The sequence below is a fragment of the Sorex fumeus genome, unplaced genomic scaffold (genome assembly GCF_029834395.1).
Source record: "Sorex fumeus unplaced genomic scaffold, SorFum_2.1 ptg000003l, whole genome shotgun sequence".
Classification (NCBI taxonomy): domain Eukaryota; kingdom Metazoa; phylum Chordata; class Mammalia; order Eulipotyphla; family Soricidae; genus Sorex; species Sorex fumeus.
Genome location: NW_026606060.1, coordinates 1,399,903 through 1,426,570, shown reverse-complemented (window position 1 = coordinate 1,426,570; position 26,668 = coordinate 1,399,903). Strand labels below are relative to the sequence as shown.

Genomic DNA, 26,668 nt, shown 5'->3' with positions numbered 1-26,668 from the left:
GATCCTCATTCACTTAATCTACAGAACGGTGCAATAATCTATGCTTGTTACTTAAACAACATATGTTCATACACAAGAATATGTGATTCAATTTACAACATAAAATGTTGAGGATCATTTTGATCCCAAAGCAAAATATAACTAATGCAAATCAGATGACTGATTTCTCAAAAGCTAGCAAATTGTCTAAAAGAACGCACAAGTCTTCTTTACATATGGATGATCAGGTTCTCTGCATTATGGCATTAAGACATCTACTCATGTCTGCCATTTCCATAGAAAACTCTGTTGCTCCATATGTGCTGAACCCAAATCTCCCGGTAAATTACAGAACCCCCAGTATAGCACATTGCTCAAGTACAGAGAGTACAGATCTGGGGGGGGAAACTGGAATGGGACAATGGGGGAGCTGTAGTGGAAAAATGGTGGAGGGAAAAGGAAACGTTGGATGTAGTTAAAGATATAAGAATTTAAAGTGATGAAGTGAGGGCAGGTGAGAAAGCTGGCAGGCTGGCAGGTATGCCTTGTATGCACTAGGCTGGGAGTTTGGCCCTGGCACTATGTGGCTTTTTGTCCATGAGCTCCACCAGGTATAGCCCTGATGATGCCCTCCTCACCTCAATGCCTCCCTTCCCCCCAAAAAACGAACTACTGTGCTTGACCACTGAACCACCAGGTCCACACATTAAGGCTATATGTGATGTCGGAAATAAAGTAAGGACATAATAAAGGCAACGAAATAACAAAAATGTTAAAAAAATATGAAACCAAGAAAAACAAACATAGTTCAAATATGCAGCAAGATAAAATACCCCTATTTAAGTTTGTTTTTGTTTTTTGTATGTTTTGTTTTGGGGCTACATCCAGCTGTGCTCAGGCCTTACTCCTGGCTCTCAACTCAGGGATCATTTCTGGCAGTCTTGGGGGACCATATGGGGTGCGAGAGATCAAAACATGGTTGGCAGTGTGCAAAGTAAATGCCCTCCCCACTGTGCTATTGCTCTGGTCTGGAAAAGTCACCTTAATGCAGACCTGATGCTGGTATTGTACGAGTTCCAGAGCAATGGAGACTCAATCTTTATTTCTTCCACTTTAGATCTCTCTCATGGTGAACATATAGAAGACTTGGATGTTTTTGCAAGACAAAAGTTTTAAGTCAACATCACCATTTATTGACACAGTGAAATAGGGAAAAACAGAAGAATGTTGGAGTAACTGGTAAGAGCATATAATCTTCATTGTACTAATGTAGGTACTCGAGGAGTTATCACTGCAAATTTATGGGATTAAAAATAGGCGTGCAAATATTCTACTTAAGGTAGCTATGTTATACTATATAATTTTAATTGATTAAATACAAATATATTTGTATATATAAAAGGGATAAATTTTAGAGTAGAAATAGAAAAAAAAAGTGGAGACTAAGATCAGATTTTAATCTTTAATTTTCACACTGTATATCACAAAAATAGCAATAGCACAGCGGGTAGGGCAGTCTTGTATGCAGCCGGCATGGCTAACCCAAGTTCTATTCCTCTGCCCCTCTCGGAGAGCCCAGCAAGCTACCGAGAGTATCTTGCCCATATGGCAAAGCCTGGCAAGCTACCCGTAATGTATTCGATATGCCAAACACAGTAATAAGTCTCACAATGTTACTGGGCCCGCTCGAGCAAATAGATGAACAACGGGAGGACAGTGACAGTGACAGTATGTATAAAAGGGATAAATAAACAAATAGTAATATAAACATTATTTAGAGATATGGAGCCCTTTACTAAAATGATTTGAAAACATATAATATCTGTTGAATAAGACAGGGGTGAAAAAAGTCAGAGACCAGGCACTGTCACCTCTAGATATTGGGTATATGTATATATAGACATATATCCTCTTTTATGTCATATTGATTTTTCATGTGCTTATACTCTTTCAATGAAAATAATTTAATGATTATTTTCACTTGTTCTACATACATACAACAAAAAGTAAAAGTTAATTTTGCCAGCAACTTAGACTATTAGACTATTAGACTCAGGAATAGTGTAAAGAACAGGTTCTATTCAATATTATTATTTTCAATTTGAGGTGCCACCCATTTAAATAATCCACACAGCAAGAATAAATTCCTTTGACATTTTCCAGGCTTTGTCTAGATTTGTCTGTCATCTCAAATTCACTCCACTCCCCCAATTTCATTTAAATCATTCTGTCCAATTAGTGTTATGCCAGCATGCCCCTCTAATCACTTCTGTTCATTTTTGAGTTCTTTATATTCTGTTCTCATTTTAAATTGCTTGTGAAAATATCACGATTTCCCCTTGCTTAAATTAAGCAATGAGTATCTTTCAAAACTCGATGTACTTCCCTCAGTACTCTCTGACTTACAGCAAAAAAATTACCAAGACTTTTTCCCAAGTCATTCTAGCAAGCCTGTCAAGATTTAATGCAGAGTTTGTGTATAAGAGGTGTCAGACTTAGGCTTTCTTCCTATGTTTCTTGATATCTTGACCTGTTTATTCAACCCTTCAAAGTTATCTAGATACCAAAACTCAGAAAAATTGTGAGCTTCTGGCTTCAACCTGGTCCAATTTCTGGCACATTCTGAAGTGAGAGCAACTAGCAATCTGGCTGTGGTTCACAGTATGTCACAAAGGAGTTGACAGCTTCTAAGGCCAATAAGCCAGAGATGCTTTGCTACAGAATACTGATAAACAATACATCTGACCGAAAAACAACCTGCTTTTTATTATCAAAATGTATTTATATCTTAAACATATCAGTGATGCGCCCTTCCAAAAGAGGGCCATTAGCACTATCCCTCTACTCTCAGGTTAAGCCATCAGCACCCAGAATGATGAGACTCTAATAAACTTGCGGAAAAGAAAGTTTTGTCACCTGCTAATCTGTAACCATGAAGACAACATTAAGCTGCTCTGCCCTCTTCTTTCCATTTTAGAGACAGCTGTTGAAGTTCTTGGTCTTATGCAAAGGCAATGGTATATCAGGAAATGAAAATCTTGCTTTTTATTTGTTACATCCATCTCTTGCTTTTAAATCATGGTGAATATAGCTTTTACAAATTCACTTTGAAACTGCATATTCACTCTACACTTGAAGTAAATTATTTAACTCTGATACCTTCTTATATGTATTTTACTTATTCCCTGAAATTGAAAAAAATATTATTTTGGGTGACTGGCCCATGTATATCAGTGCTCAGGGGCCACTTTGGTGATGCTCATGGGACCAGCGGCTGGAGCTCTAGGACAGCGGTTAGGGCGTTTGCCTTGCATGCAGGCCACACGGCCGACCCGAGTGTGATTCCTCCTCCCCTCTCGGAGAGCCCAGCAAGCTACTGAGAGTAATCCGCCCGCATGGCAGAGCCTAGCAAGCTAACCGTGATGTATTCGATAAGCACAACGTCTCACGATGGAGATGTTACTGGGCTTGCTCGAGCAAACTGATGAACAATGGGAGGACAGTGCTACAGTGCTACATGGGACCATATATGGAGTTGGCGATAGGTGGGACCCAGGTCAGCCAGCTGCATCCCGGGTGATTGCCTCATTTGCTATATTATCTCTCCAACTCACTCTTCTCTGAAAATTCAATCCAGGAAAACTCAGGACTAGACAACAAATGAAACTTACCTCAATAGTCAGAGGAGCACTTTGCATTTTACTATTTTTATTTTTCCACCCCAAACCCATTTACTAAGTGTTCTTTTTGGACTATACACAGTTAAAAGTGATAGACACTTACAGAATAGTAAGGCATACATTTTAAGAAGCTTGTCAGAAGGAAAACCAAAATAAACATTATCAGCTCTAATAGATTATTATCCGTTACTAATCTGAATATCCATTTATTTATATTTCTCAAATTCTAAGAAAACCGGATCTACACTAGGCAATGCTTCAAATGAAACACAAGGTTTTAAACTGTCCATACAATTAATTGTAAAACGTTAGAACTTTCCAAATATAGAGTCAATTATTAATGCAATCAAAGGTACAGCTCCAACATAGGAGAAAATGAGGGAAAGGAACACTGTTGGTAGAGGGACTTATATATGCAAAGGCTGAAAGGTGAATTTTGTATTTAGGTAATAAAAGTATTTTGTTATTGTTGTTTCAAATGTACCAATGATGAACTCTTGATGAGGAGATTTATACATACGTCTCTCTTCTTTTATAAAACACATTCTAGCTGTGTAGACCATACACTTACAGGACTGTATAAAAATTATGAACTTATATTAAACATAACCTACTTCCATTCTAAATTTAATTAAGCCTCTCTATGAAGATACAGGCAAAATTCTTAATTTAGTAGAAAAGTGCCCATTCATTTACAGAGTCATCGGGTCATCTGATTGTGCTGTGATGTCTCATCATTTGTCCTGATATTATTGTCAGTCTTATTGACTCTGTCTAGTATTATTACTAATGGCTAGTCAGGCTGTGTTTGCAAAAGTCGGGTATGAAAATGTCACCAGAAAATTTGAAAGATTCTTGATGAATCGTTTTCATTTCTGAAATATGAACACTGGAGCAGGAGAGCTTTCTTAGTGCAAAGAGAATATTTTCTTTTAAAAGAAATTTATATTCCCTTCAGATATATAAATACAACTATGTATAACAAGTTTTAGCAGTGAAAATGACCTTTAGATATACAGTGAGGAGTTGGTGTAAAGAGACAGAGAAAATATGGAAATAAGGCTTCCTTAATTTTTCTTGAATTTTATTGCTGAGTTTTGGATGGTGGGTCGTATTTATTGAGACTTTCCTAATAGCTGGGATAACTTGCAACAGCAAGTAAAGACTCATGTGGCTAGCCTGCCAGTACATTGCGTAATCTATTGTTGAATGTTTGTTACCCAGTTCTTCTATGCTGTTGGCCATAACCAGCCCTATTTCCCTCATTTGAGAATTGGGCCAAAAACAACACATATAATAAAAAAGGAAAGGAGAGGAAGTAGAGAATATAAAAAGTGTGAAGAGTAGGAAAAAAAATACTTAGGAAACAAAAATAACCACCACACTTGTGTCAAACGCTACACAAAGACCTTCTCTTGTGCAAATTTTGTTGAAATTCCTGAGCAAACATCAAAGCAAACATGTTTTAAATTTCCCTTTATTTTCAGTCATGTTTTGCTTCAGAAATCATCTAACATTGGTGTTCAGCCATGTCATACGCAGTACTGGGAGATCATTGGTCATTTTAATTTAAGATAAAGATAAAGACGATCTAGCTTCCCCAGTACCAATGTCAAGTGAAACTCCAGAAACCATTTGACCTGGGAAATGCTGAAAGTGACTTACAGGGCAGGGCAGCCAGCAACCCCAGCAACTCTATGACTGAATGAGGATGTCTATTTTAGAAGTTCCCACAAGTTGTGGGTGATTCCAGAGCCAGCGTACTGTCTAGCACGCTGTCACTGCTCAGGACATGGGGAATAATAAAAAGTGCGTTGGTTAGATATGCTTGTTATTAAAAGGGACTAAAATATCTTCCCTCTTTAAATCTGTTTCTGAATTGTAATTGTGTCAGCTATGCTTCTAATAATTGACTATACATCTGTGATGTACAAATCTTGACTATTGTTTATTTGGGACACTCTCTAATTTCCTTTTAATAGAAATGTCTGGGAGACAGTTCTTATAAATGTATAAATCACCAAATATGGCACTTTTAATCTCAAAACAGTGATACCTTGTAAAGTATATTTTCACGTTAAGAGCACAAATATATTTATTAATTTAAAATTTTAAGTAAATCTGGAGAGGATTTACCAACCAATAAATATCACATATCATGATTGAAAAATATATACATAATAATATACGTATGTATACACTGTTTCATTTTATTTATATTTTTAACTATCATTTAGGTTACTTACTAGAAAAACAATTGTCTAACAATGATGTTATCTAATTATGATGTTACATAAAGAGAATGAACATAAAAAGTGCAAAACTGTTTGCTAAGTGCTACAAAAAGGCAATCAAATTACCAAACCTTTTGAGTCTCCAGCCTAACAACCTTGATGGTTGGTCTTAAATATTGGTGATTTTTTCAAATTTAAAATTTCCAATTGGTAAGAAAATCTAATATAATGATCTAGATAATAAAAATTTCAGGAATGAGATTTGAAATTAGTTTTGACATATTAAATCAAGCTTAATGACATTTAAGAGAAAAAAACATCGTTAAATACACATATCTACTCTGCAGCTACTAGCACATATGCAATTACACGTAGAATTATCTTTGTTTTTTTTTAACTTCTTTTTGGTGGGACTGGTGTTGAGGGGTTGGATCAAATACTACAGTGCTTTTGGCTAATGCCACCCTTGTCTGGCAGTTACCCCTGACAGGGCTTGAGGCATGAAATTAAATTCTGTAACCACTATACTACCCTTTCTGGCCCTCTATTTTACACATAATTTCCTTCACCCCCCCTTCAAAGAAAATAATAACACTTAAAAGATAAATACACATGTAATATGCAAGTATCTATATAGTTAAAAATCAGCAAAATATTCTTCTATATATCATTTGTAATACTGCTCAAAAGACAAGAAAATATATTTCTATTCTTATTCTTCAAGGTATTCGCTATTTAATAAAAGACTGGCTTTTTTCCACAGCAACATATACCAAAGGAGTCAACTTTATGAATTTTTTTTCTGGGAAAACAATCACTCAAATTCCTGCCAAGTACTGACAAGATACAAAGTATTCAATCATTTTATTTCTCTGATGCTGATAAAGATATCAAATGGTACTATATCATAAACCAAATTTTGTCTAAATCACAGCTGATGGACTTGAACCTTTTCATACCAAATTGATAAAAGAGGCCTCATGAAGTTTTAAGCTCTTGGACAGTTACAGCACTGGGATTTGCAACAGTCAGTAATAAGGCCCATTTGATAATATCTGAGAAATAGGTTCAAGGCATGTTCTGACTGTGCAGTCAATAAAATGATTTGTGGTCCACCTCCTATAGCCACTTCCAGGTATGCTCACACACCAGCTTCATCCAATCCTGACTCTATCTCCTGGGACATGCTCGCCAGTTAACTTTATGGAACCACCTGACCTGGAAGAGAACCTGGAGTGCCTACAGGAGGCTGGAGGGCCCAATATCTCTCCAGTGAAGCTCTAGCAGCTGCACTCTCCCCCTTCACTACAGCCATGCCCAAGGGCTCAATTTCACATCTTCACAAATATTCTCCAAGAAACACCAAACTGCGAATAATTTCAGGTACCTGGTGCCCAGGCTGAGAACACTGGTGCTCTTTCCAGAGTCAGATGGGTTGACTCCTCCCAACCCCCAAGTCCCTGCAGGCATGCTCACCTCTCCACAGATGCCACCAGGTTGACTCATTGACCCAGACCAGAGATCCTGAAATCTCTGGACCTCACGCCTACATATGTGCTCACTCGCCACCTCCCAAAGCAACACACAGCTTAATATATGCTTAGCCAAAGACTTAACAAAGCTGAGATCAGCTACAACAATGTTCACATAAATTTGTTTTCTATAACTATTTAATTTATTAAAATGTTTCTATCTAATCCATTTTAATTCTAGAACTGTATCAACAGATATAGCTTTGGTTTTACATTAAAATGATTATTTAAAAATCAATGATTTGAGACTGTTCAGGGGTGGTGGTGTTGGAATTCTGAGTAAATAAGGTGCATGGGGGAAGAGTAGACAATGCTTAATTGTTCAGTGACTGTATTTGGTGCTGATGACCATATCCCATTCATGTCTATCATATGGACTCTATCATTCCTCAAGGAATGACCATGCTGGACAGAATCTGAGTGTTAAAAGTAGGTAAAGCGATATTCCTGATAACCTTATTGCCCAAAAATAAAGAAAAAGTGCATAAGAGAGAAAGAGAGAGAGAGAGAGAGAGAGAGAGAGAGAGAGAGAGAGAGAGAGAGAGAGAGAGAGAAAGTGCTGCTATAGGGGCAGGAAGGGAGTGGGTGGTGGGGGTGATGGGATGGAACCTGGTACCCTGGTGCCAGGAAATGTGCACTGGTGGAGGGATGGGTGTTGAAATACTATAAGACTGAAATCTAATCATGAACAGCTTTGTAAAAAATGTCTGTCATAACTATCACCCAAAATTAGTACTTTCTCCCCTATTTCCCTTCCACACACTCATTCTAATAGATCAGTGATTCCCTCCAAGGAAGAGTATCTCATTAGAGAGTTCACTATGTATGCGCACACAATTTATGTTTTGATTTAGGAACACTAATTTAGAGCTGTTTCAAGGGCAGCGAACATTACTTGAAAGGTTAGAAAGAGTTTTTAATTTAGAATTTCTACCTGTGGAATAGTTTTCAAATATAACTCTTTTCTATCATAGTAGCACAAGTCAAGTACTATTTCAGTTTCTTTATATTTAGGTATATTAAAATTTGATAATAAAACTTTCTCAGACAGCTATACTTTGACACTTTTCAAAGACTTCCATGATTAATTTCATCCTCCAAATAGGTGTGTGAAGCCATCATTGTCATGTTATCAAGAGAAAATGGAGTCACTGAGACATTAAGTAGCATCCCAGGGTCATACAACAAATATTTGGAGTGGCTGAAGTTTGAGAGTTAAGGTGGGACTTCTGGCTTAAAGAGCTGAGATCATCGACCCTTCTGTAAAACTCCATCACAGTCAAAATCCAGTGTGGCCTCAGAATACCAACTCCTGGGTTTCAGAACTTGCTGGGAGACTGAATGATTCGTGAAAGAGGACAATGAATATGAAAGAAAGCAGGGTCAGAGTAAAGGTGTGATAAGCCTAGGCCACTGGAGAGGGTAGTTCAACAGTTGGTTTCATCAGGGGAAATGGTAGAGAGGAAAGAGGAGCCAAAGCTTCCCTTGAGGCTTCACTACTGGTGATTCTGATGAACACCTCAGGAATCTGCAACTTACGCTAATATTGAATTAATTAGAGATGGGAATGGCATGCTGGGTTGGCATTTTTGAAGAGCAGTGCAATGTCTGAGTGGAGATTGAATGAAAATTAGGATTGCATTATAACTAGGAGGAGGCAGTGATGAGATCAGCACAGAGGCACAGAGAACTCGAGAGCATCCTTGAGAGAAGCCAATGGCACAGCACTGGGTTTGTGCAAAAGCCAAACAGGGGCATTCCTGCCATTTTTTTCTAGCCTCCAGTCATCCTCATGCATAGTCGTTGGGCCAGACCTTCTCCTTGTCGAAGGAGGCATTAAAATTCAGAGGATTCCGGGGCAGAAAAGAAACCCTGAATATTGGGATTTTGCTTAACAGATGATGTGAGCTAGACTCCTTACAGAGATGAGTCTGCAGTGTGGGTTTCTGAGAAACCACTTGTTTCACATTTTAGGGTCCCAGTCTGACCTCCAGATATTCTTTCTGGGATCTAGTGCCTCCGGCAAGAGAAAGCATGAAGCTGATATTCCAATACTTAGTTGGTCTGGGATATAGCAGCTTGTCCTCTCCCCAACCTTTGTCTGGACTCAAATTTCCTGTCGTCACAGAGAATACCATGAGGGCTGTACCCAATGGCATCTTGATGGTTTCTCTAAGAAGTCCCATACCCTCCCCCACCTAGCCATGATATGACCAGCCCTGGAAAAATCCTTATTTAAAACACGCGCCCCTCCAAAAAAAAATCCAGATGAATCTTACTATCGCCTTTCCCAATCTTACAACTATCCAACTGTATCTGCAAATACACAGCTGAGTTTTAATATATCAATATTCTTTTACGATTGGCATATGGGTCAACTATTAATAGTCTGCATATCTATAAAAAAGGATTCTGTTTAGTGCTTATTCCACCACTGTGAACATTCTCTCCCTCCTCCATTTTCCTATAGCAGATAACATCCCATGTATATTATTTGTTTTACTCTTTATCTTATATCTTTTTCAACTAGAATGTAAGTTTTGTATGGCAAATTCCAACTTACCAAAAACGTATTTCCAGTGACTAAAACAATGTCTGGAAAATACCAAATGCTCAGTAAATATATTTTAAGTGAATGAAACAACTATATACACAGATGGACAAATGATTCTTGTATGCATGGATGAATGGATAGATGGAAACGTAAACATATTTGCTTAAAAATAGCCATGTCTGTAGGTATCTCAAAATCAAGCTTAAATCTGTAGACAGGGAGCCTTTTTCTCCAGTAAAACCATATAACTTCAAATAAGATGTACTGGGCAAAGACTGTAGCACTGTCCTCCAGTTGTTCATCAATTTGCTTGAGCGGGCACCAGTATCATCTCCATTGAGATTGGTTACTATGTTTGGCATATGGGACACATAACAGGGAGCTCGCCAGGCTTTGCCTTGCAGGCACGATACTCTCCATAGCTTGCTGGGCTCTCTAGGAGGGACGGAGGAATCAAATCCGTGTCGGTCGCATGCAAGGCAAATGCCCTACCCATAGTCCTATCGCTCCAGCCAATAATAATAATAATTAATAATAATAATAATAAATCCAGGCCTGAGATATGGTACAGCAGGAAGTGCATGTGCCTGGCAGGCTGCTGACCCGGGTTCAATTTCTGGCACCAACACTGTGCCCCCCCCCTCGCAAAGACTATTCTTACAATAAACTTTTAAAAATGTATACTTCCTGGCACTTCTGCTTAGTAGCAAGGAAGGAAACACTTTCTACGTAAAAATCATAATGAATAAGAATTTTTTTACCTGAAACCTTTAGTTTCAGTAGAGCATACCTTTGTTTTTTAAAATCTATGCTCAAGGATTTTTTTGTGTGTATTTTTCTTTCTTATGTGCACAAAAATTTGTTATAAAATATGTATGTTAATTGAAGTGAATTCACAGAATGATTGGTCTAGGGAAAACAAAATTAATTATTCATGTCACCAGCATTTTAAAATGCAAAGTTGTTATAAGGAGCATATGTAATTATAAGTGATACAAATTATTTTTAAAAATAAAACCACAACTAAGGTTAATCTTTTCAATAAAAAGTAAAAATTCGCTCTTTGAAGCTACAGATATACTTTGTTAGTCTTAAATAACTTCCTGGACAATTTGTGTGTTCTCTGGTTTACATTTTTCAAACAAATATTATTAACTTTTCATGAGTATCTCCCAAATCACCAGAAAGCAGTGTGTCCAATAAATTCAAATACTCTTCTACTTGAACACTATTTGGTTTTCTTATTTAGAACATTCCATGTGCTCAAAAATCATAACTTCAGTTGTTCAAGGTACATGAGCGATATATATGTCTACCAATTTGTTTAATCCTCAATAGATTGTTTCATTTACTTTTAGTTTTATTTAGCTTAGATTAATTAGTGTCCTCTGAATAAAACCCTAATGTAGATGATTATTTTGTCAAAAGTCAAAGGTAGAATTTGTATACGTTGTGGAAGTAGAGTACATGATTGTTAAAACAAATTGAATGTTTTTGAGAGTCAGATGGGTTATGTTTTTGATTTGATGTTGTTTTAGTTTGGGGACCACATCCAGGTGTGCTCAGGATTTGCACATGAGTCATTCCAGGTTGGACTTGGAGGATACCATCATTCGTGGGGATCAAACTTGGGTTGAATGCATGGAAGGAGAGCGCTTTACTTGTTGTATTTTCTCTCCAGCCCCGAAAGGAATTACCCAGAATTATACCAGTACACCACATAAGCATGTGGATTATACAAAGCCAACTGAAATGAATTCATGGCTCTTCTGTAAAAGTCAAGTATGGAATCTGTGTTATGTAAAATAGTTATCAGAAGACTTCCCTAGAATAATTACCACCAGAGTCAACACAAATTTAAAGTTCATACTGTTTATGGATTCCTACTTCAAACCATTTATTTTTGAGAGGAAGCACGTCAACCAACCTTGTCCGAATTATACAAGGTAGGCAGAGCGTTGTTTGGAAATCAGATTTCTTCATTCCTTTTCTCCCTCCACACTACCCCTTCTCTAAGAAACTTGTATTGCCATCACTTTTTCACTAGAATATATATGTACACATATAAACATTGTGCAAAATATTATTGAAGGAAAGATTATTTTAAAAAATCACAAAATGTGATACAAAAACCAGACTAGAAGAAAACACCATCTTTTTCTTAAAAGAAACATTGCAGTTTCACTTTTATAGACTTAAAGCTATAGGGAGTGAGTTTTTCCCTGTACATGGTAGTTTATTTTAGTTACTGAAATAGATATGGATTTATGTATAAATATATACACATACTCATAACAGGACACCAGATTATCAGAATGATAAGCAGTATTTAGCAACCAAATTTTTTCTTCATTCATCACACCAACCCCCAACAGCTCTCAGCATCCTAGGAAACGTCATACTGCCACTTATCTGCAAATATTTATACTGAGATTAGTAGATTACTCTGATAGAGTCTACTTTCCTTTTTTAAAAGAGAAGTTGGTCTTGAGAAAATATTTAGACCTTCCATATTACAAGTAGAGCCAAATTTATAAATGTTATTCAAAACAAAATTATTATTAATATATTCGTTATTTTGCAATATGTTAATAGACAATAGAAATAGGAACTTCTGAAAGTTCTTCGGGTGAATATAGTTTTTATACTTTGACTCTGAGAAAATTGAAAATACGTTTGTCCCCCACTACTTGCCCGGATGGAGGGCTGAACAAACTTCATCTCATCTGTTTGAAATGAATCCAATTTAATTCTGCTTGACCAAAAATCTGTTTCCATATTTCTAAAACATGCAATCACCCTAAGGTACATTGCCATTGTAGCTTAAGTGGTTCACTGTTATCAGAGAAGAAAATACACTTTGATTGAGAAAACAGTCCAGTATGGCTTTTGAAAAATAAAATGACCCTTCAGGCTACACAATTTCCTAAGGCATTTGATGAAAGCAGACATATTTGACCACCTCTGGGATAGGATTTAAAGGAAGATGCTTTATGCACAGGACAAAAATAGGTCAAAGGTTTCAGACCCGGAATTCACACTATAAAGCACTCTCATATTTCAACTTATAAGACTGTCTTAGAAACAAACACCTTAAATTCTACAGATGTCACTCTTCATTTTGGTGCTGGCAATAATTTAACAATAAGCTGTCAGGTAATAAAAATTTACAGCAATTTAAATACTCAAAAATAAATAGTTTCCTTTATTCTTTTGGAGCATCCTCCCATCAGCCCAGTATAGAAATTCACCTATACATCCTTACTTGTAGTCAGACTCATTATTAAAAAACATACTAATAGTTTAACTTTAAAACAAATTGAGTCTATGGAGCCACAGTTGAGTATAAATAATGCAAATTATTTAATTGATGTTACTGGTCCGCCAAAAACCTAAAGATTTAAAATATCTAATTCTAATGAGCCTAATAATCTTTTATTTAAGTCAATACCTCGTCAAATGAACCAAGTAATCACTAATTGATTAGATCATTTACTTATATGAACCAGTGCTGTCTTTAAACATGCAATAGCTTATAATAAAAGACACCCTTATACTGAAAATTAATGGGCAGTTCACCACTTTCCTTTTATGTTAATTAACATTACAAAATGCATAAATCTTTATTTCTTCATCTCAGCAGATTTTAAGCAAAATGTTTATTTTGCACATATTTTATTTAAAAAGGTATAATTTATAAATATTTGCCAGTTACTAATTTACTAATTACTAATTTACTAATAAAAGCAAGGCTGATAATTATTTTCTTATTTTGCAATGCACCTGGATTACCTATGAATTTCCACAAATTTAATTTAACAATAAGTCAAAACTACTAAGAAAGATATCTGCTCATTTCCATTTTATTCATAGGAAAATTTCCAACTGTTAATGTCCTAGAAAGTTGTCCTGTGATTTGTTTTATATAAAGGAAATATTTTGTCAATTTTTATTTTCCTATATCAGGTATATCTTACTCTGCTAATCTTTAAGTATTAAACCAACAATCTCAGTAATAAGCAGCTAATTAAATGGTAGGAAAGAATATAAAATTGAACTATTAGGCATGCATAAATCTATCTAAATCACAAATTTTTAACCAATAGAAAAAATTTGTTATCAATCATCTTGCAAATTCACACAAGAAAAAAAATCAAACAAATGACTGTAATCTAAACAGAAATTTGTACAACATGCAAATTTGATGAAAACCACAGCTTTGCAAGGTACAGAGAATTGTGAATGACACAACAATGTGTATATGCTGATGAGCATTATGGAGTAGCTCATTTTTTTTTGTATAAAAGCAAGTTGCAAAGAGGGAATGCACATGAGAGAAAAAGAAATGGTCTTTATGGGTATATATGAAATACTACGTTCATGAATTTACAGAAGTCTTGATTTTTTTGTGATTTCCCGCCACCTAGGACACCTTTTATTTTCTTGTTCTTTTCTTGTTAGTTCTTAAATTTCAAAGTAAAAAATACTCAGAGTCTATTTTTTTCTTTTTACTCCACTCTACATGTATTAATTTGTGGTAGAGGGTATATAAAAAAATTAAATTTTGCTCTTTTTACCACTATGATATTCAAACACTTGAAACTTCAAAAAATAAAAAGCTTTCTTTTGGTGATTTTACTTCTGTAAAATGTAAGATTTTGTTTCTATAAGAGTATAGAAATGAGTTTGTAAAAATAATGGAGACAATATTAAAACCATAACTAAAAGAAATAACCCATTTGGGATCAAATAAAACTACAAATCTAAAGTAAAAATGAAAAGATACATAGAAAGGTAACAGACACCTGAAGTGTGCAACGGTATTTCACCAGCATTCCAGTAATTTTTCATAAACAATAAGATCTGTGACACAGATCAGCAATTTCCTCTTTCTTAACTGATGTCTCCTGCCATTAATGAGTACCTGATATGTAGCATGCAGTCAACAAGTACATTTGGATGGAATCAGAGAACTACCGGTTTGTATGAAGACAACAGCAGGAGACTACGAATCATTCAAAATGTGTTAGTCCAAGAATAACTTTCAAAACTTAGTCCTCAAATAAATTAATTTAATTTTTCTTAGAGATACTAAATGTAGACCTAGCATTTATTATGAAAGCCATATGCCAACCAATACAAAGTTTCAAAATGTTAAAACACAATAGAACTATTGCAGGCACTTCTCTTTTATGATTTTTCGCTCTATTTTGGTGAAATTCTGAGCTTAAACAATCAAGATTTTTTTCTGTAATGCAGTAATTTACTTTTCCTTTAATTTAAAGAGGAAAACACTGTGCAATTAGCCAAACACTCTCAGCCAGAGCTAGACCAAGGATGCCCAACTACAATGATCACTGAGCAACAGGCCAACACAAAGCAGGTGAGAAGGGCCACAGACCTCAAATCAACCACACATACACCTTTCCATTAATCAGACTAAGAATATTGTTCAACCAGGCTCAAAGGAAGCCTGAGATCAGAAATAATCTCCCTTTAGAACAGACATGTTGGGGCGAGAGCTAACGGAAGTGGGTAGTACATTGGTCTGGCACACAGGGGACCAGGGTTTGATCCCTAGCACGCCATATAGCCCCCATAACTTTCACCGGGAGAGATCCCCGAGTGCAAAGCCAGGATGAAGCCCCGAGCACCACCGGGAGCGGTCCCTAAACCCAAACCAACTCCATCAAAGATACACATCAGCCAAACAGCCCATTTTTCCAAGGAGGCAAGAAATGCACCTACTCACCTGGCTAACGGGCTCTTTCGTGGGGGGCTTCCCTCTTCTGGCTGTACTGGTAGCCAGGGTGGTGGTGGTCTCCATAATTGAGGTGGACATCTCTGACTGCATGGCAGTGGCTGTCGACTCAGTTGTCATAGAGGAAGGCACTTCACCAACCAGTCTCACATTTCCCACTATGTCGATGTTGGCATCATTCTCGGCTGCCATATTCAGAACTTTCAAGCCATTGTAGTAAAGCCCAGAGAGCTGGCCCTGGAAGGGGTGGCCCTGCTCTTTCCCGCCAATTATTATGGTTGCTTGGCTATTGAAGATTGTGAGCTGACGCCCTGTAAAAATAACATTACATACATGCAAAAATGTTGATTGTGAACTCTACATTCTACAAAGGATGATAAAACAGATCTTTCATGGGGTGAATAATGAGAGCAATAAACTATAAGAGAGGCATTTTACTCATAATTCATTGCTTATAAATGAGGTGTCCATGAAATGCATAATCATTGGCAAATACTTGTAAGTTTTCAACTTATCTTAAATGTAGTGCTTTTGCTAAAAGACCAATCAAAGCTGGATATTAAAAATAAATTTGTAGTGGAGTCCCTTTCCCTTTCAGCTCAAGATATTATTTTGTTGGTCTCAAGTCTAGATTTTTAAATAAAAAAATATGTGAGACAGCTAACATTTCAAGTATTTGTCGTTCTAAAATTACCTCTGGCAGAAACTAATCTACTGTAGCTGAAATCTAGTTTTAAATTTATGGTAAAAATTTTCATGACTCAAATAATGGTCACATGTATCTCTATGCTATTTTTTAGAAATGTTTATTTTTAAAGCAATAATTCACTGTTATTTGAATTATTCTATTTTTCCGGCAATCACACTGCAAAGAAATGCATGGTTTATACTAAGCATGTCAGAGACAAAAACTTCCAAAAATATTTTTCTGATTGGCTTTCAGCAAGTCTATTAAAACAAAACAAAATGAAAAAAAAATAGCATCTGATGTTAAAAAAACAAAAAGCGGCTTCAGGAATGATACACAAACCGATGGAGAAATTATGGCACATTTCCATCAAACAGCAATCCTCAGCAACAGAACCAATATCATCAAATTGAGTATCCAGTTTTAGCAGATTGATCTCTGCTCATAAAAAGCATGCACACAATTTCAGTTCAGTTTTAATTAGGGCACGTTCCCAAATGCTCTCAGAAGGTTGCAAACGTTAAAGGGACTTCATTTTGACTGGCAATCCATATTGCCCACTATTTAAGAAGCCTAGAGTTTAAACCAGAGTTTGCTTTGTTTTGTTTTTCAGGACCATGATAGAGATATCAGAACTACATATATTTTAGTTAATAATTTAGAGGCTAGAACATGTAATATAATCTCTGAATGATTTATCGTTTTGGGTTAATGCTTGCTGTGAGTATTTTCATAGATTGAGTTAGTGGATTATATTAAACAGTCCCTTTAACCTTAAGTTAACAGGGCAAGATTATTAAACAGCTGGTACGGCTAAAAATGTATAGAAATTATTATACAAGGTATGCAAATATGACTATCTACATTTTACTGTTTTAAATTTGTTTTTAATTTAGTTTTACGGAAAATTTATTTTTTATGTTTATTAGTGTTACAATGAAGTACTACTTGGTTATGTTCAAATTATTTTTTTATTTGAAGTTTTAATCAATGTTTTTTACCTTTGTCGAGTAGCCATTCATCAACTACTCGACCAAGTCGATATGGAATTCGCTGTCTAGCAATCGCCAGGCGCTCGTTATCATTGTTTCCTTTAAAGTTTAAAGAGACATTTCATTGGTTAAAATCTGTAAGGTCAAAGGTTAAAAGTTAATACTTAAAGCTTGAGCTATACAGTTGCCACATGATTTTTTGAAATTTGGAATTTTAAAAAGCTCTACCTAGAACATTTCATGTCTCAGACTTGTCATTCATTCATTTATTTTATTTTAGCAAACAAAATTATTCCTATGTTAATTGAAAATTAGAAATCTGCATTTGAGCTAGGTTATTAAACTTATGTTATAGACAGACCCGAACAAGCAATTTAAACAGCATATAATAGCTTTACCAAAAAATGACCATTGAGCTCAGGGTTTTGCTTTTTTGATGTTTCTTATTAGCTAGTTAAACATGTTCAGGTGAAACAGGTTTAAGTTTTCAAAATACATTCAACCTCTTATTCCAGATTAGTAATTTATGAACACCAAACTTAATACCATCTTTAGCACACTGAAGCATCTAAAATAGGCCTAGCATACTTTATGTCCTATTCAGAAAATAGAAATTCTTATTCATCTCATTTAAGGAAACCACAAAGTCAGAATATTTCTTGCCTCTGCCACCCAAATAAGTTCATCAATCACTTGGACATCACAAGAGAACATCTTGCACCATCCAGATAGGTTGTTAGAGGAAAAGGCTTTGACAAAAGTGACTTGATTGGACTCTCCTTGAGTTTCACATGTAAATGTGTGTGAGATTTCAAAACTTAAATGCTTTTACATACATGGATGTCTACTTTTCGTTAAGCTATTCTAAAGAACAAAATTTTAAGGAACAAGTTCCAGCCAGCAGCCATGGTACCTATACTGAGCTCCATGAGGACCTTGCTTCTTTGCATACAGCATCTGACAGAAACACAGCTTACATTGGCCCTGAATGAAACTTACATGTGTGTGTGTGTTCTTTATTTTCTTTTTATTTTCATCTCTAAAGAACTTGGAAAGTATCTAGGGGTTCATTCAAGTGTGTGTGTGTGTGTGTGTGTGTGTGTACACATATAAATTGCAAACAGAAGTTTCACCTTTGTATAAGAGTGAACTAAAATGGGGTTTTGAGCTAAAAACATTTTGGAAATACCTCAGATGAGGACACTAGAGTCAAAGCAATGTTGCCTGGTAATACTGCCTAGAAGAAAAGCCTGGATCATTTTGAAGGAAATGCAATAACATATACTTTTGTCCCTTAGGTTTAGGATAATTTATAAGTGCTTTCTTAAGTTAGTCATCATTTTACTTACCAAGTAAACCCAACATGATAGCGGTCAAACAGTTTTAGATAAATAGACAATAACTATGGTTTAGAACTTAATAAGCTTATCCTCTAAATATTTATATGACTGAAAAAGTCTTCACTCACTATTATTTTATTTTAAATGTAAATGTCAAAGTAGACCAAAAGTAACAAATATTTAAGAAATTTATTTGTATCTTTCTGCATCATGCAATGATGAAATGTCATAAAATGTTATTTTATCATGAAATTATTCTTTTAGTATACTGACAATTTTTTAAAGCAGGACAAAGCAGTTCCTAACTTTATTTTTAACAAGAGTGCACATGTTTTATATATGCGTATATAGCTGTATGTATATATATGGAAAAGTATAATAAATTTAATAAATTTAATATTGGTCAAGCTAGGGCAGTGTGGTTATTATTGAATATATGTCATATTTATGTCAAAATGTTTATTTGCAAATTTTAATAGAAAATCATGACTTTTTTTCCTAAAACACATACCCAGTTTTCAGGTCACTTCTTTGTTGACCAACCATCATATAAGTCTACACTGCTATAATTCCTGGCAACTTTATAATGAGATGTTTCCTTATGCTGCTTTCCATGCTAGTGTGCTTCCATAAGAAAGCATTCACTGTTCCCGTTACAGCATGCAAAGCATGGGTACAAATAGCCTCTTGTCTAATTATTATTTCTACACATGAACAGACTTCCAGACTTCCACACACCATTTTCACAATCACTCACATTCATTCTCTGCATGCCAGGGAATAACTAATCACGTCCCTGTTCTAGTATAAACCTTTCAATTCACTTCACAAAAAAACAAAACAAAACAAAAGAAAAAAACAACCCTCTGAAGTCCCAAAGGAGGTTTATGAGGACTTTCTTAAACTTATACCTAATGACCTTCCCTACTTCTTAGCATACCATGACTGCCTTACTTGACCCCTTTTTATCACATGAGACTCCTGCAATCATTCTAAAATTAATTTTTCTATATAATTTTTCAAAATGCAGCTTCTAAAGAAAGTTTTGGGGGTCTATCTCCAGCTGTGCTCAGAGATTACTCCTGACTCTGCACTCAGGAATCGATCCTGGTGGGGCTTGGGGACCATATGGGATGCCCGGGATTGAATCTGGGTCAGTCTCATGCATGGCTCTTCCAATCGTACTCTTGCTCAAGCCTTTGTGACGTCTGCTTTAAAATATATCCTCAAAGTCCATTTCCAATCACGTACCCATTTTCAGTTAGTTAAAAAAAATCATTGATAGAATATTCTTGTTATTCTCCAAATTTGCTCAGGAAGACTTCCCAAATGTCCCCAATTTTGATAAAGGTATAACTTTGTTTTCCTACTTCTTGATATATGCACCAAATAATTGACTTTATAACTATATGTTCAACTGACAAGTTTACACCAAATTTTGGAGCTTTATAAATTAGTTATTTGTATTGCTATTGTTTTTATATTCTCAATGTTTTCATAACTGCAATCATATAACCTTCCCATAAAATACTGGTAAAATTATGTAGTGAAGAAAATCTTGTTTTTAATTGTGGTAGCTTCTGTGACACCATTATCGCAATGACTATGACCTAAGTATATCATCCCCCAATTCTTAAAACTAATACTTATGTACCAAAAAAATACATGTAGCTATGCTCCTCTTATTCTACAATATTCATTTAATTTATTGTTTCTTTGCTATAACTACTCCATGAGGCAAAGAGATGACTGTTGTTCATATTTCTAGAACAGTAGAGAAAAATTCCAAGAAAGGCGGGGAAAAGATGGCTTTAAATATTCTTTATGAATAACTAAAAGAAGCACATAAATCATATGAATTCATATATATGTACACATATATATGATGCACATCAATGTACACTGGGATTTATGTATATACACATACATGTACACATGTGTGCACATATTGCATTATATGATTTACCATTAGACCTTTGACTGACTCAGAGAACAATAAATATATTTGAAATAGAATAGATTATCTGTTTAGCGGTCGTATTTAAAGAGTCTTGATGAGACTTAGCTAAAATAAGAGTTCCTAGAAAAAGGGTAATTAATACCTGTACCTAAGCTTTGTGACAACAGCAATGAGAAGACAGAGCAAGCAGCAGAGATAAGTGTGAAAGATGATCATTTTCAAGAAATGTGCCTTCATGGTCAGAAATGTAATACAGTGGATGGAGAATTTGCCTTTCATGCACTGACCCACATTTGATTTTGGGCACTGAGCATTGCCAGGAGTGATCCCCAAGTACAGAAACAGGAGTAAGCTCTGGATCCTGAGCACCACTGGTGTGGCCCCAAACAAACAAATAAGAAAAGAAACATAACTTTATGAATAAATATCCCACACAATGTAGACAGATGATTCCATAAATATTATATGCTTTTTAGTCCAGAAAGCACATAAATAATTTTTCTAAAAAGAGTTTTTTATTGAACACTTAGCTAATGATAATTTTCTCATACTTCCTTTACCCTCAGACAAAGGAGAATAAGTTTGCCATTTAGATTTTTTGTAGTTGTTATGTAGATTAAATATTTTGGCATCTCCATAGAAAATGAAACCAGCAACATATATGTCTGTAAACTAATGAAACCATGTAATATTTGTTTGTTCTTTGTTCTCTTTTTTTTTTAGTTTCTGAAGAATTCAGTACTTTAATTATTAACAGAACTATAACATGTAACACTTCTAGTTTCAGGATTAGTTTTCTTTTCACTGTTGAAGTTTTCTACTTTTTAAAAATAATTTCTTATTATGATGCTGTGATTTACAGTTATTCGTCATTGGGTTAAGTCACATAATGTTTCAATCACAACTACCACCAGTGTTAACTTCCTTCCCAAGTTTGTCTCCTTCACAGGTACATTGTAATGTCTGGTTGTTGTAGTTTGGATATCACAGTGTCAGTTTTGTTTGTTTTGTGTTCGGTTCAGATATATAGATATATCACAGCTCTACATCACCAATGTGTCTGAGGGCTGTCCCTAATTTCTCCCGCCCATCACATTGTACGTCCCCCAGATTTCTTTCCTCCCCTATCCTTATTATTTTTGTAATCTAGTGACTATAATCATTTGGGCATCCCCGCCGTTTTGGAGATCTTTCATTCCCTTGGCCTGAAATTGTACATACTGCAGATTAGTGACATCATTTAGCATTTATCTTTCTTCTTCAGATTTTGCCTAACACTCGATTCTCCATTTCCAACAAAGTCTCAGCAAAATACATCATTTGATCTTTCCTTGCAGGTGCATAATATTCCCCTGTGTATACAGCAAACTTTTATTATTCACTCTTCTGTTGTTGGACAGCTACAATGATTCCATAACCTAGCTATTGTGCAAAAGGTTGCAATGGATAACAATGTACATATGTCCTTTTGAATGAGCGTTTTCTTTTGTTCTGGCTTTAGATACCATGAAGTGGAATTGCTCGGTTATATGGAAACTATTTATATTTTTCTGAGAAATTTTCATATTTTTTCCATATGAGTTGAGGCAAACAATATTCCTCTGAGCAGTGAACAGGGTTTTCTTTTTCCCTTCTCACCGCAGCCCTGCCCACACTGATTGTTCCCATTATTTGGATCTGTGTCATCCTCACTGGTGTGAGATAACATCTCATTGTAAGTCTAGATTTGGATTTCCCTGGTGCTAAATGATGGTGACTCATATGTATATTTACCATGTCTTTCATCTTTAGAGAAGTACCTGTAAATTTTATCTCCCTATTTTTTGATAGGGTTTTTAGAGTTTAGCTGTGGATCTTTATGATATTTTTTATATTCTTTGATATTAAAGCTTCATTTGATGAGTTAAGGACAAATAATTTATTCCACTCAGCTGGGCATCTTATAGTTTTACCTCATGTTTCTTTTTCCACGTAGAACATCTTTAATGTGATATAGCCACTTAATTTTTGTTCCTGTTGTCTTTGTAAATGGTCATATCATTAAAAGTCTTTGAGGTTAAAATCTTGTAGTGTTCTGTAAAATTTTTTCTGAATGTCCTTTATGGTTTCTAGTCTAATGCCAATTTTTTTTTTATTTTTTTCTTTCTTTTTTCTTTTTTTTTTATAATTTATTTATTGGATCACTGTGGGAAAAGTTACAGAGCTTTCGGGTTTAGGTCTCAGTCATGTAGATACCAAACATATTTCCCTTTACCAATACTCATTTTTAACCCCGAACCCCAATAGACCCCCACCTCCCACCCCTCCCAATTCTTGTGAGGCAGATGAGTTCTAGTTAATACTCTATCTACTTTGACTAGATAGATTATTTCGATAGAAGATGCACAATTATTGTTTAGAGTTTACGACCCACCCCCCACAATCAGACATGCTGAAACAGCGTTGTGAAATGATTTGCTTTCTACAATTTGGTTTAAGAATAAAATGATGTCGCGCGGCCGTTATTGCGGCCGCGCGGTTTTCAATTTCTGCTATTTTACTTATTGACCCTGGAAGAATTTCTAGTAAAAGTTAGCTAGTTAAGAGATTGGTTTGTGTGCCCTGGAGTCATGGCCGTGCCGGAGAGCCGCTCGTGGGGGGCAGCTGGCGACCTCGGTGGGGCATGGGGGACGGCCCACAAAGCCCCCCTTCCCATGAGGTCCCCGCCGCTCCCGCCAGCCCCGGCTCAAACCTGCTTTCCACAAGGCTCCCGTGCGGCCGCCATCTTTCTTTCCAGAGAGGAGCGGGCGGGCTGGTCAACGCCCTTTCCCCTCCGGGCAGGCTTGGTGGAGCGCGGTTTAACACAAGTCCATTTGCTTTTCTGCTCCAAGCGGCTGGTTCTCTGTGCTAAGTCCTTGTGCCTCCGGGGCCGTGGCCGTGCCGGAGAGCCGCTCGTGGGGGGCAGCTGGCGACCTCGGTGGGGCGTGGGGGACGGCCCACAAAGCCCCCCTTCCCATGAGGTCCCCGCCGCTCCCGCCAGACCCGGCTCAAACCTGCTTTCCACAAGGCTCCCGTGCGGCCGCCATCTTTCTTTCCAGAGAGGAGCGGGTGTAATGCCAAATTTTTGACTTAGTTTTAATTTACTTTTCTGTAAGGTGTGAAATATGGATCCAACTTCATATTTCTTAATATGTGGCGATCCAGTCTTACCAGCACCATTTGTTAAAGAGATTATCTATATTTCACATCATGCACAGCTCATTTGTCAAAAATTATTTGAACATAGATCCAAGGATTTATTTTAGGGCAGTTAATTACACTCATTAGTCTGACATCTGTCCTTATTCAAATACTATGCCTATTTTATCACTAGAGCTTTATAATACAGTTTCAATTCAGGTAATAAGATATATCCGCATTTCTTATTTTTCACTAATACTTTGGCAATTCAGTGTTTAACGATTCATAGAAAATTTGTTATTGAAAGTTCTAAATTCTTGATGAATGTAATCTTAATTTAGATCAGGATATTGCACTTAATCTCTATAATAATTTAGGCAAGACAGTCATTTTGACAATGTTTATTCTTCCAATACACAAACAAGCAATATTTTTTCACTTCCAAAGTTCACATTCTGTCTGTTAAGTGATAGACATTTTATGATACAGTTCTCTCAAATATTTTGCTACATTTATTACTAAATACTTATGTTTTGAACACTGTTTTCAATGGAGTTTACTCTTTGATTTCTGTCTTCTAGTTCATTATGGCATGTAAGTGTGTGACAGATTTTTGTGACTTGGCTTTGTAGCTGACTACATTGCTGTACTGGTTCACTGTTTATAACAAACTTTTAGTGGAATTCTTATGCATCATCATGTCATCTGCAAATAGTCATACTATCAGTATGACTCCTTTTCTATTTCTTCAGTAAAGAAGTGAACAGCACCCAGCCCAGTCAAGGTCAGACCCGAACACCTGAAAAATCTGCCATCAATACTCATCAACACCCTGGATCGGCTCTTCACATGCTACCTGTCTGAATGCAAGGTTCCATCCAATGGAAAACCATCAGGACTGTACTACTGTACAGTAAGGGAGACATCCATGACATTGGCAATTATCGCCCAATCTGCCTGTTGTCTGTCATGTACAAGCTGTTCACTCAAGTCATCCTGAAAAGGATTGGCAGAACACTAGATGAAGGACAACGATGCAAGCAAGCTGGGTTCTGAGAAGGATTCAGCACGATTGACCATATCCACACGATAACCAAGCTCATTGAGGTTTCTTGGGAGTTCAAGATGCCACTCTGTCTAATGTTCATTGATTTTAAGAAGAACTTTGATTCTGTTGAGACTGAAGCAGTCATCGAAGCCCTAGCCAAACAGGGCATTTAAACTCAATACATCAGGACCCTCCATGAGTTGTATTATGGATTCATTACCAGGATCTCACCATTCTACAAGGAAGTGATCATCCATGTCAAGAGAGGGGTTCGGCAGGTTGATGCCATTTCACTCAAACTCTTTAGTGCCACCCTCAAGAATGTCATGTGATGACTGGAATGGGAAGGAATGGGAGTGAAGATAGAAGGTCAGCAACTACACCACATCCGCTTCACTGATGACATCACTCTAATAACACCAAACATTAGCCAACGGGCACAAATGCTGGCTGACTTTGACCATGAGTGTGGAAAGGTAGGACTTCTAACACTATATTGAATATAGTGGGAAAAAAAGGGTATCGTTGCTTGTGCCTCATCTCAGAGAAAAAGCTTTCAGTTTTTCATCATTAAGAACGCTATTTGCTATGGCTTTGAAAATAGATGGCCATTACTATCTTGAGGAAGATTTCCTTCACCCCTATTTTTTGAGGGTCTCATCTTAAATGCGTGTTAGATCTTGTCAAAGTTTTCTGTGCATCAATTGATATGAGCACACTATTTTTATCCTTCCTTTCATTTATTTGGTATATTATATTAACATGCCATTTTTGCATGCCTGAAATGAATTCCACATGGTTGTGATGCATGGCTGTTTTTATAATATAGTGGATTATTTCAGTAAGATTTTTGTTAGGATTTCTGTGTTGATTTTGATAGGGGAATTGGTCTGAAATTTTCTAGAAGCATGTTGATTAGTTTGGGGTATTTGTGTAATACTGGCTTCATAGGAACTGTTAGGAAAGACTTCTAATTCTTTAATATTTTTTAAGAGATTGCTCGAGCGGGCCCAGTAATGTATCCATTGGAGATTTTGTTGTTACTGTGTTTGGCATATCGAATACATCACGGATGGCTTGCCAGGCTCTGCCGTGTGGGCGAGATACTCTCGGTAGCTTGCCGGGCTCTCCGAGAGGGGCAGAGAATTCGAATTTGGGTCGTCCATGTTGGCTGTGTGCAAGGCAAACGCCCTACCACTGTGATATCACTCCAGCCCTTTAAGAGATTAAAGATTAAATTTAGAATGTCTTCTTTGAGAATTTGGTAGAACTCATTAGTGAACCCATTTGATGCACGGCTTTTATTTTAGAGAAGATTTTTATTTACTATTACTTCTTTTTGGCTTGTTATTGACTGGTTTTTTATTTCCCATTTGCTCAGTTTTTGGAAACTACATGACTTTAAGAATATATACATTTCTTCTAGGTTCTTCAGCTAAACACACTTAAATTGTCCATAGAAGCCTCCAATGGTAATTTCATTTTGTCTGTTTTTGAATGATTATTTCTTTTTGCAGTGCTGTATCAACGCTAGAACTTCACACAAAATGTAAGTGCTGCCCCACTGAGACATACCCTTAGCCTCAGGATTAAGTATTTTTGAAAAGAGGAAGTTCCTATACAACATATTAACTCTACCACATCAATTGACAGTTATAAGCATCACTTAGGGAAGAAGTATAACAATGAGTATTTCAAATATGGATACAGTAGTGAAGAATAAAAAAAATTGATCTTTCAG

General features: G+C 36.2%; 1 protein-coding gene across 21 annotated transcripts in view; it reads right to left on the bottom strand.

Moving 5' to 3' along the window:
- The window catches only part of NRXN1 (neurexin 1), a 1,264,827-nt gene that overhangs the window by 154,651 nt on the left and 1,083,508 nt on the right, over positions 1 to 26,668 (bottom strand). For 11 of the 21 annotated variants that reach the window (XM_056118460.1, XM_056118477.1, XM_056118496.1 and 8 more), the window contains 2 exons: positions 17,430 to 17,519; positions 15,732 to 16,051 (listed from right to left, as the gene is read on the bottom strand). In XM_056118460.1, the coding sequence (XP_055974435.1) occupies positions 15,732 to 16,051; positions 17,430 to 17,519 (410 nt within the window). The remainder of the gene's footprint in view (positions 1 to 15,731; positions 16,052 to 17,429; positions 17,520 to 26,668) is intronic. The other 10 variants (XM_056118503.1, XM_056118516.1, XM_056118525.1 and 7 more) reach the window with 1 other exon arrangement.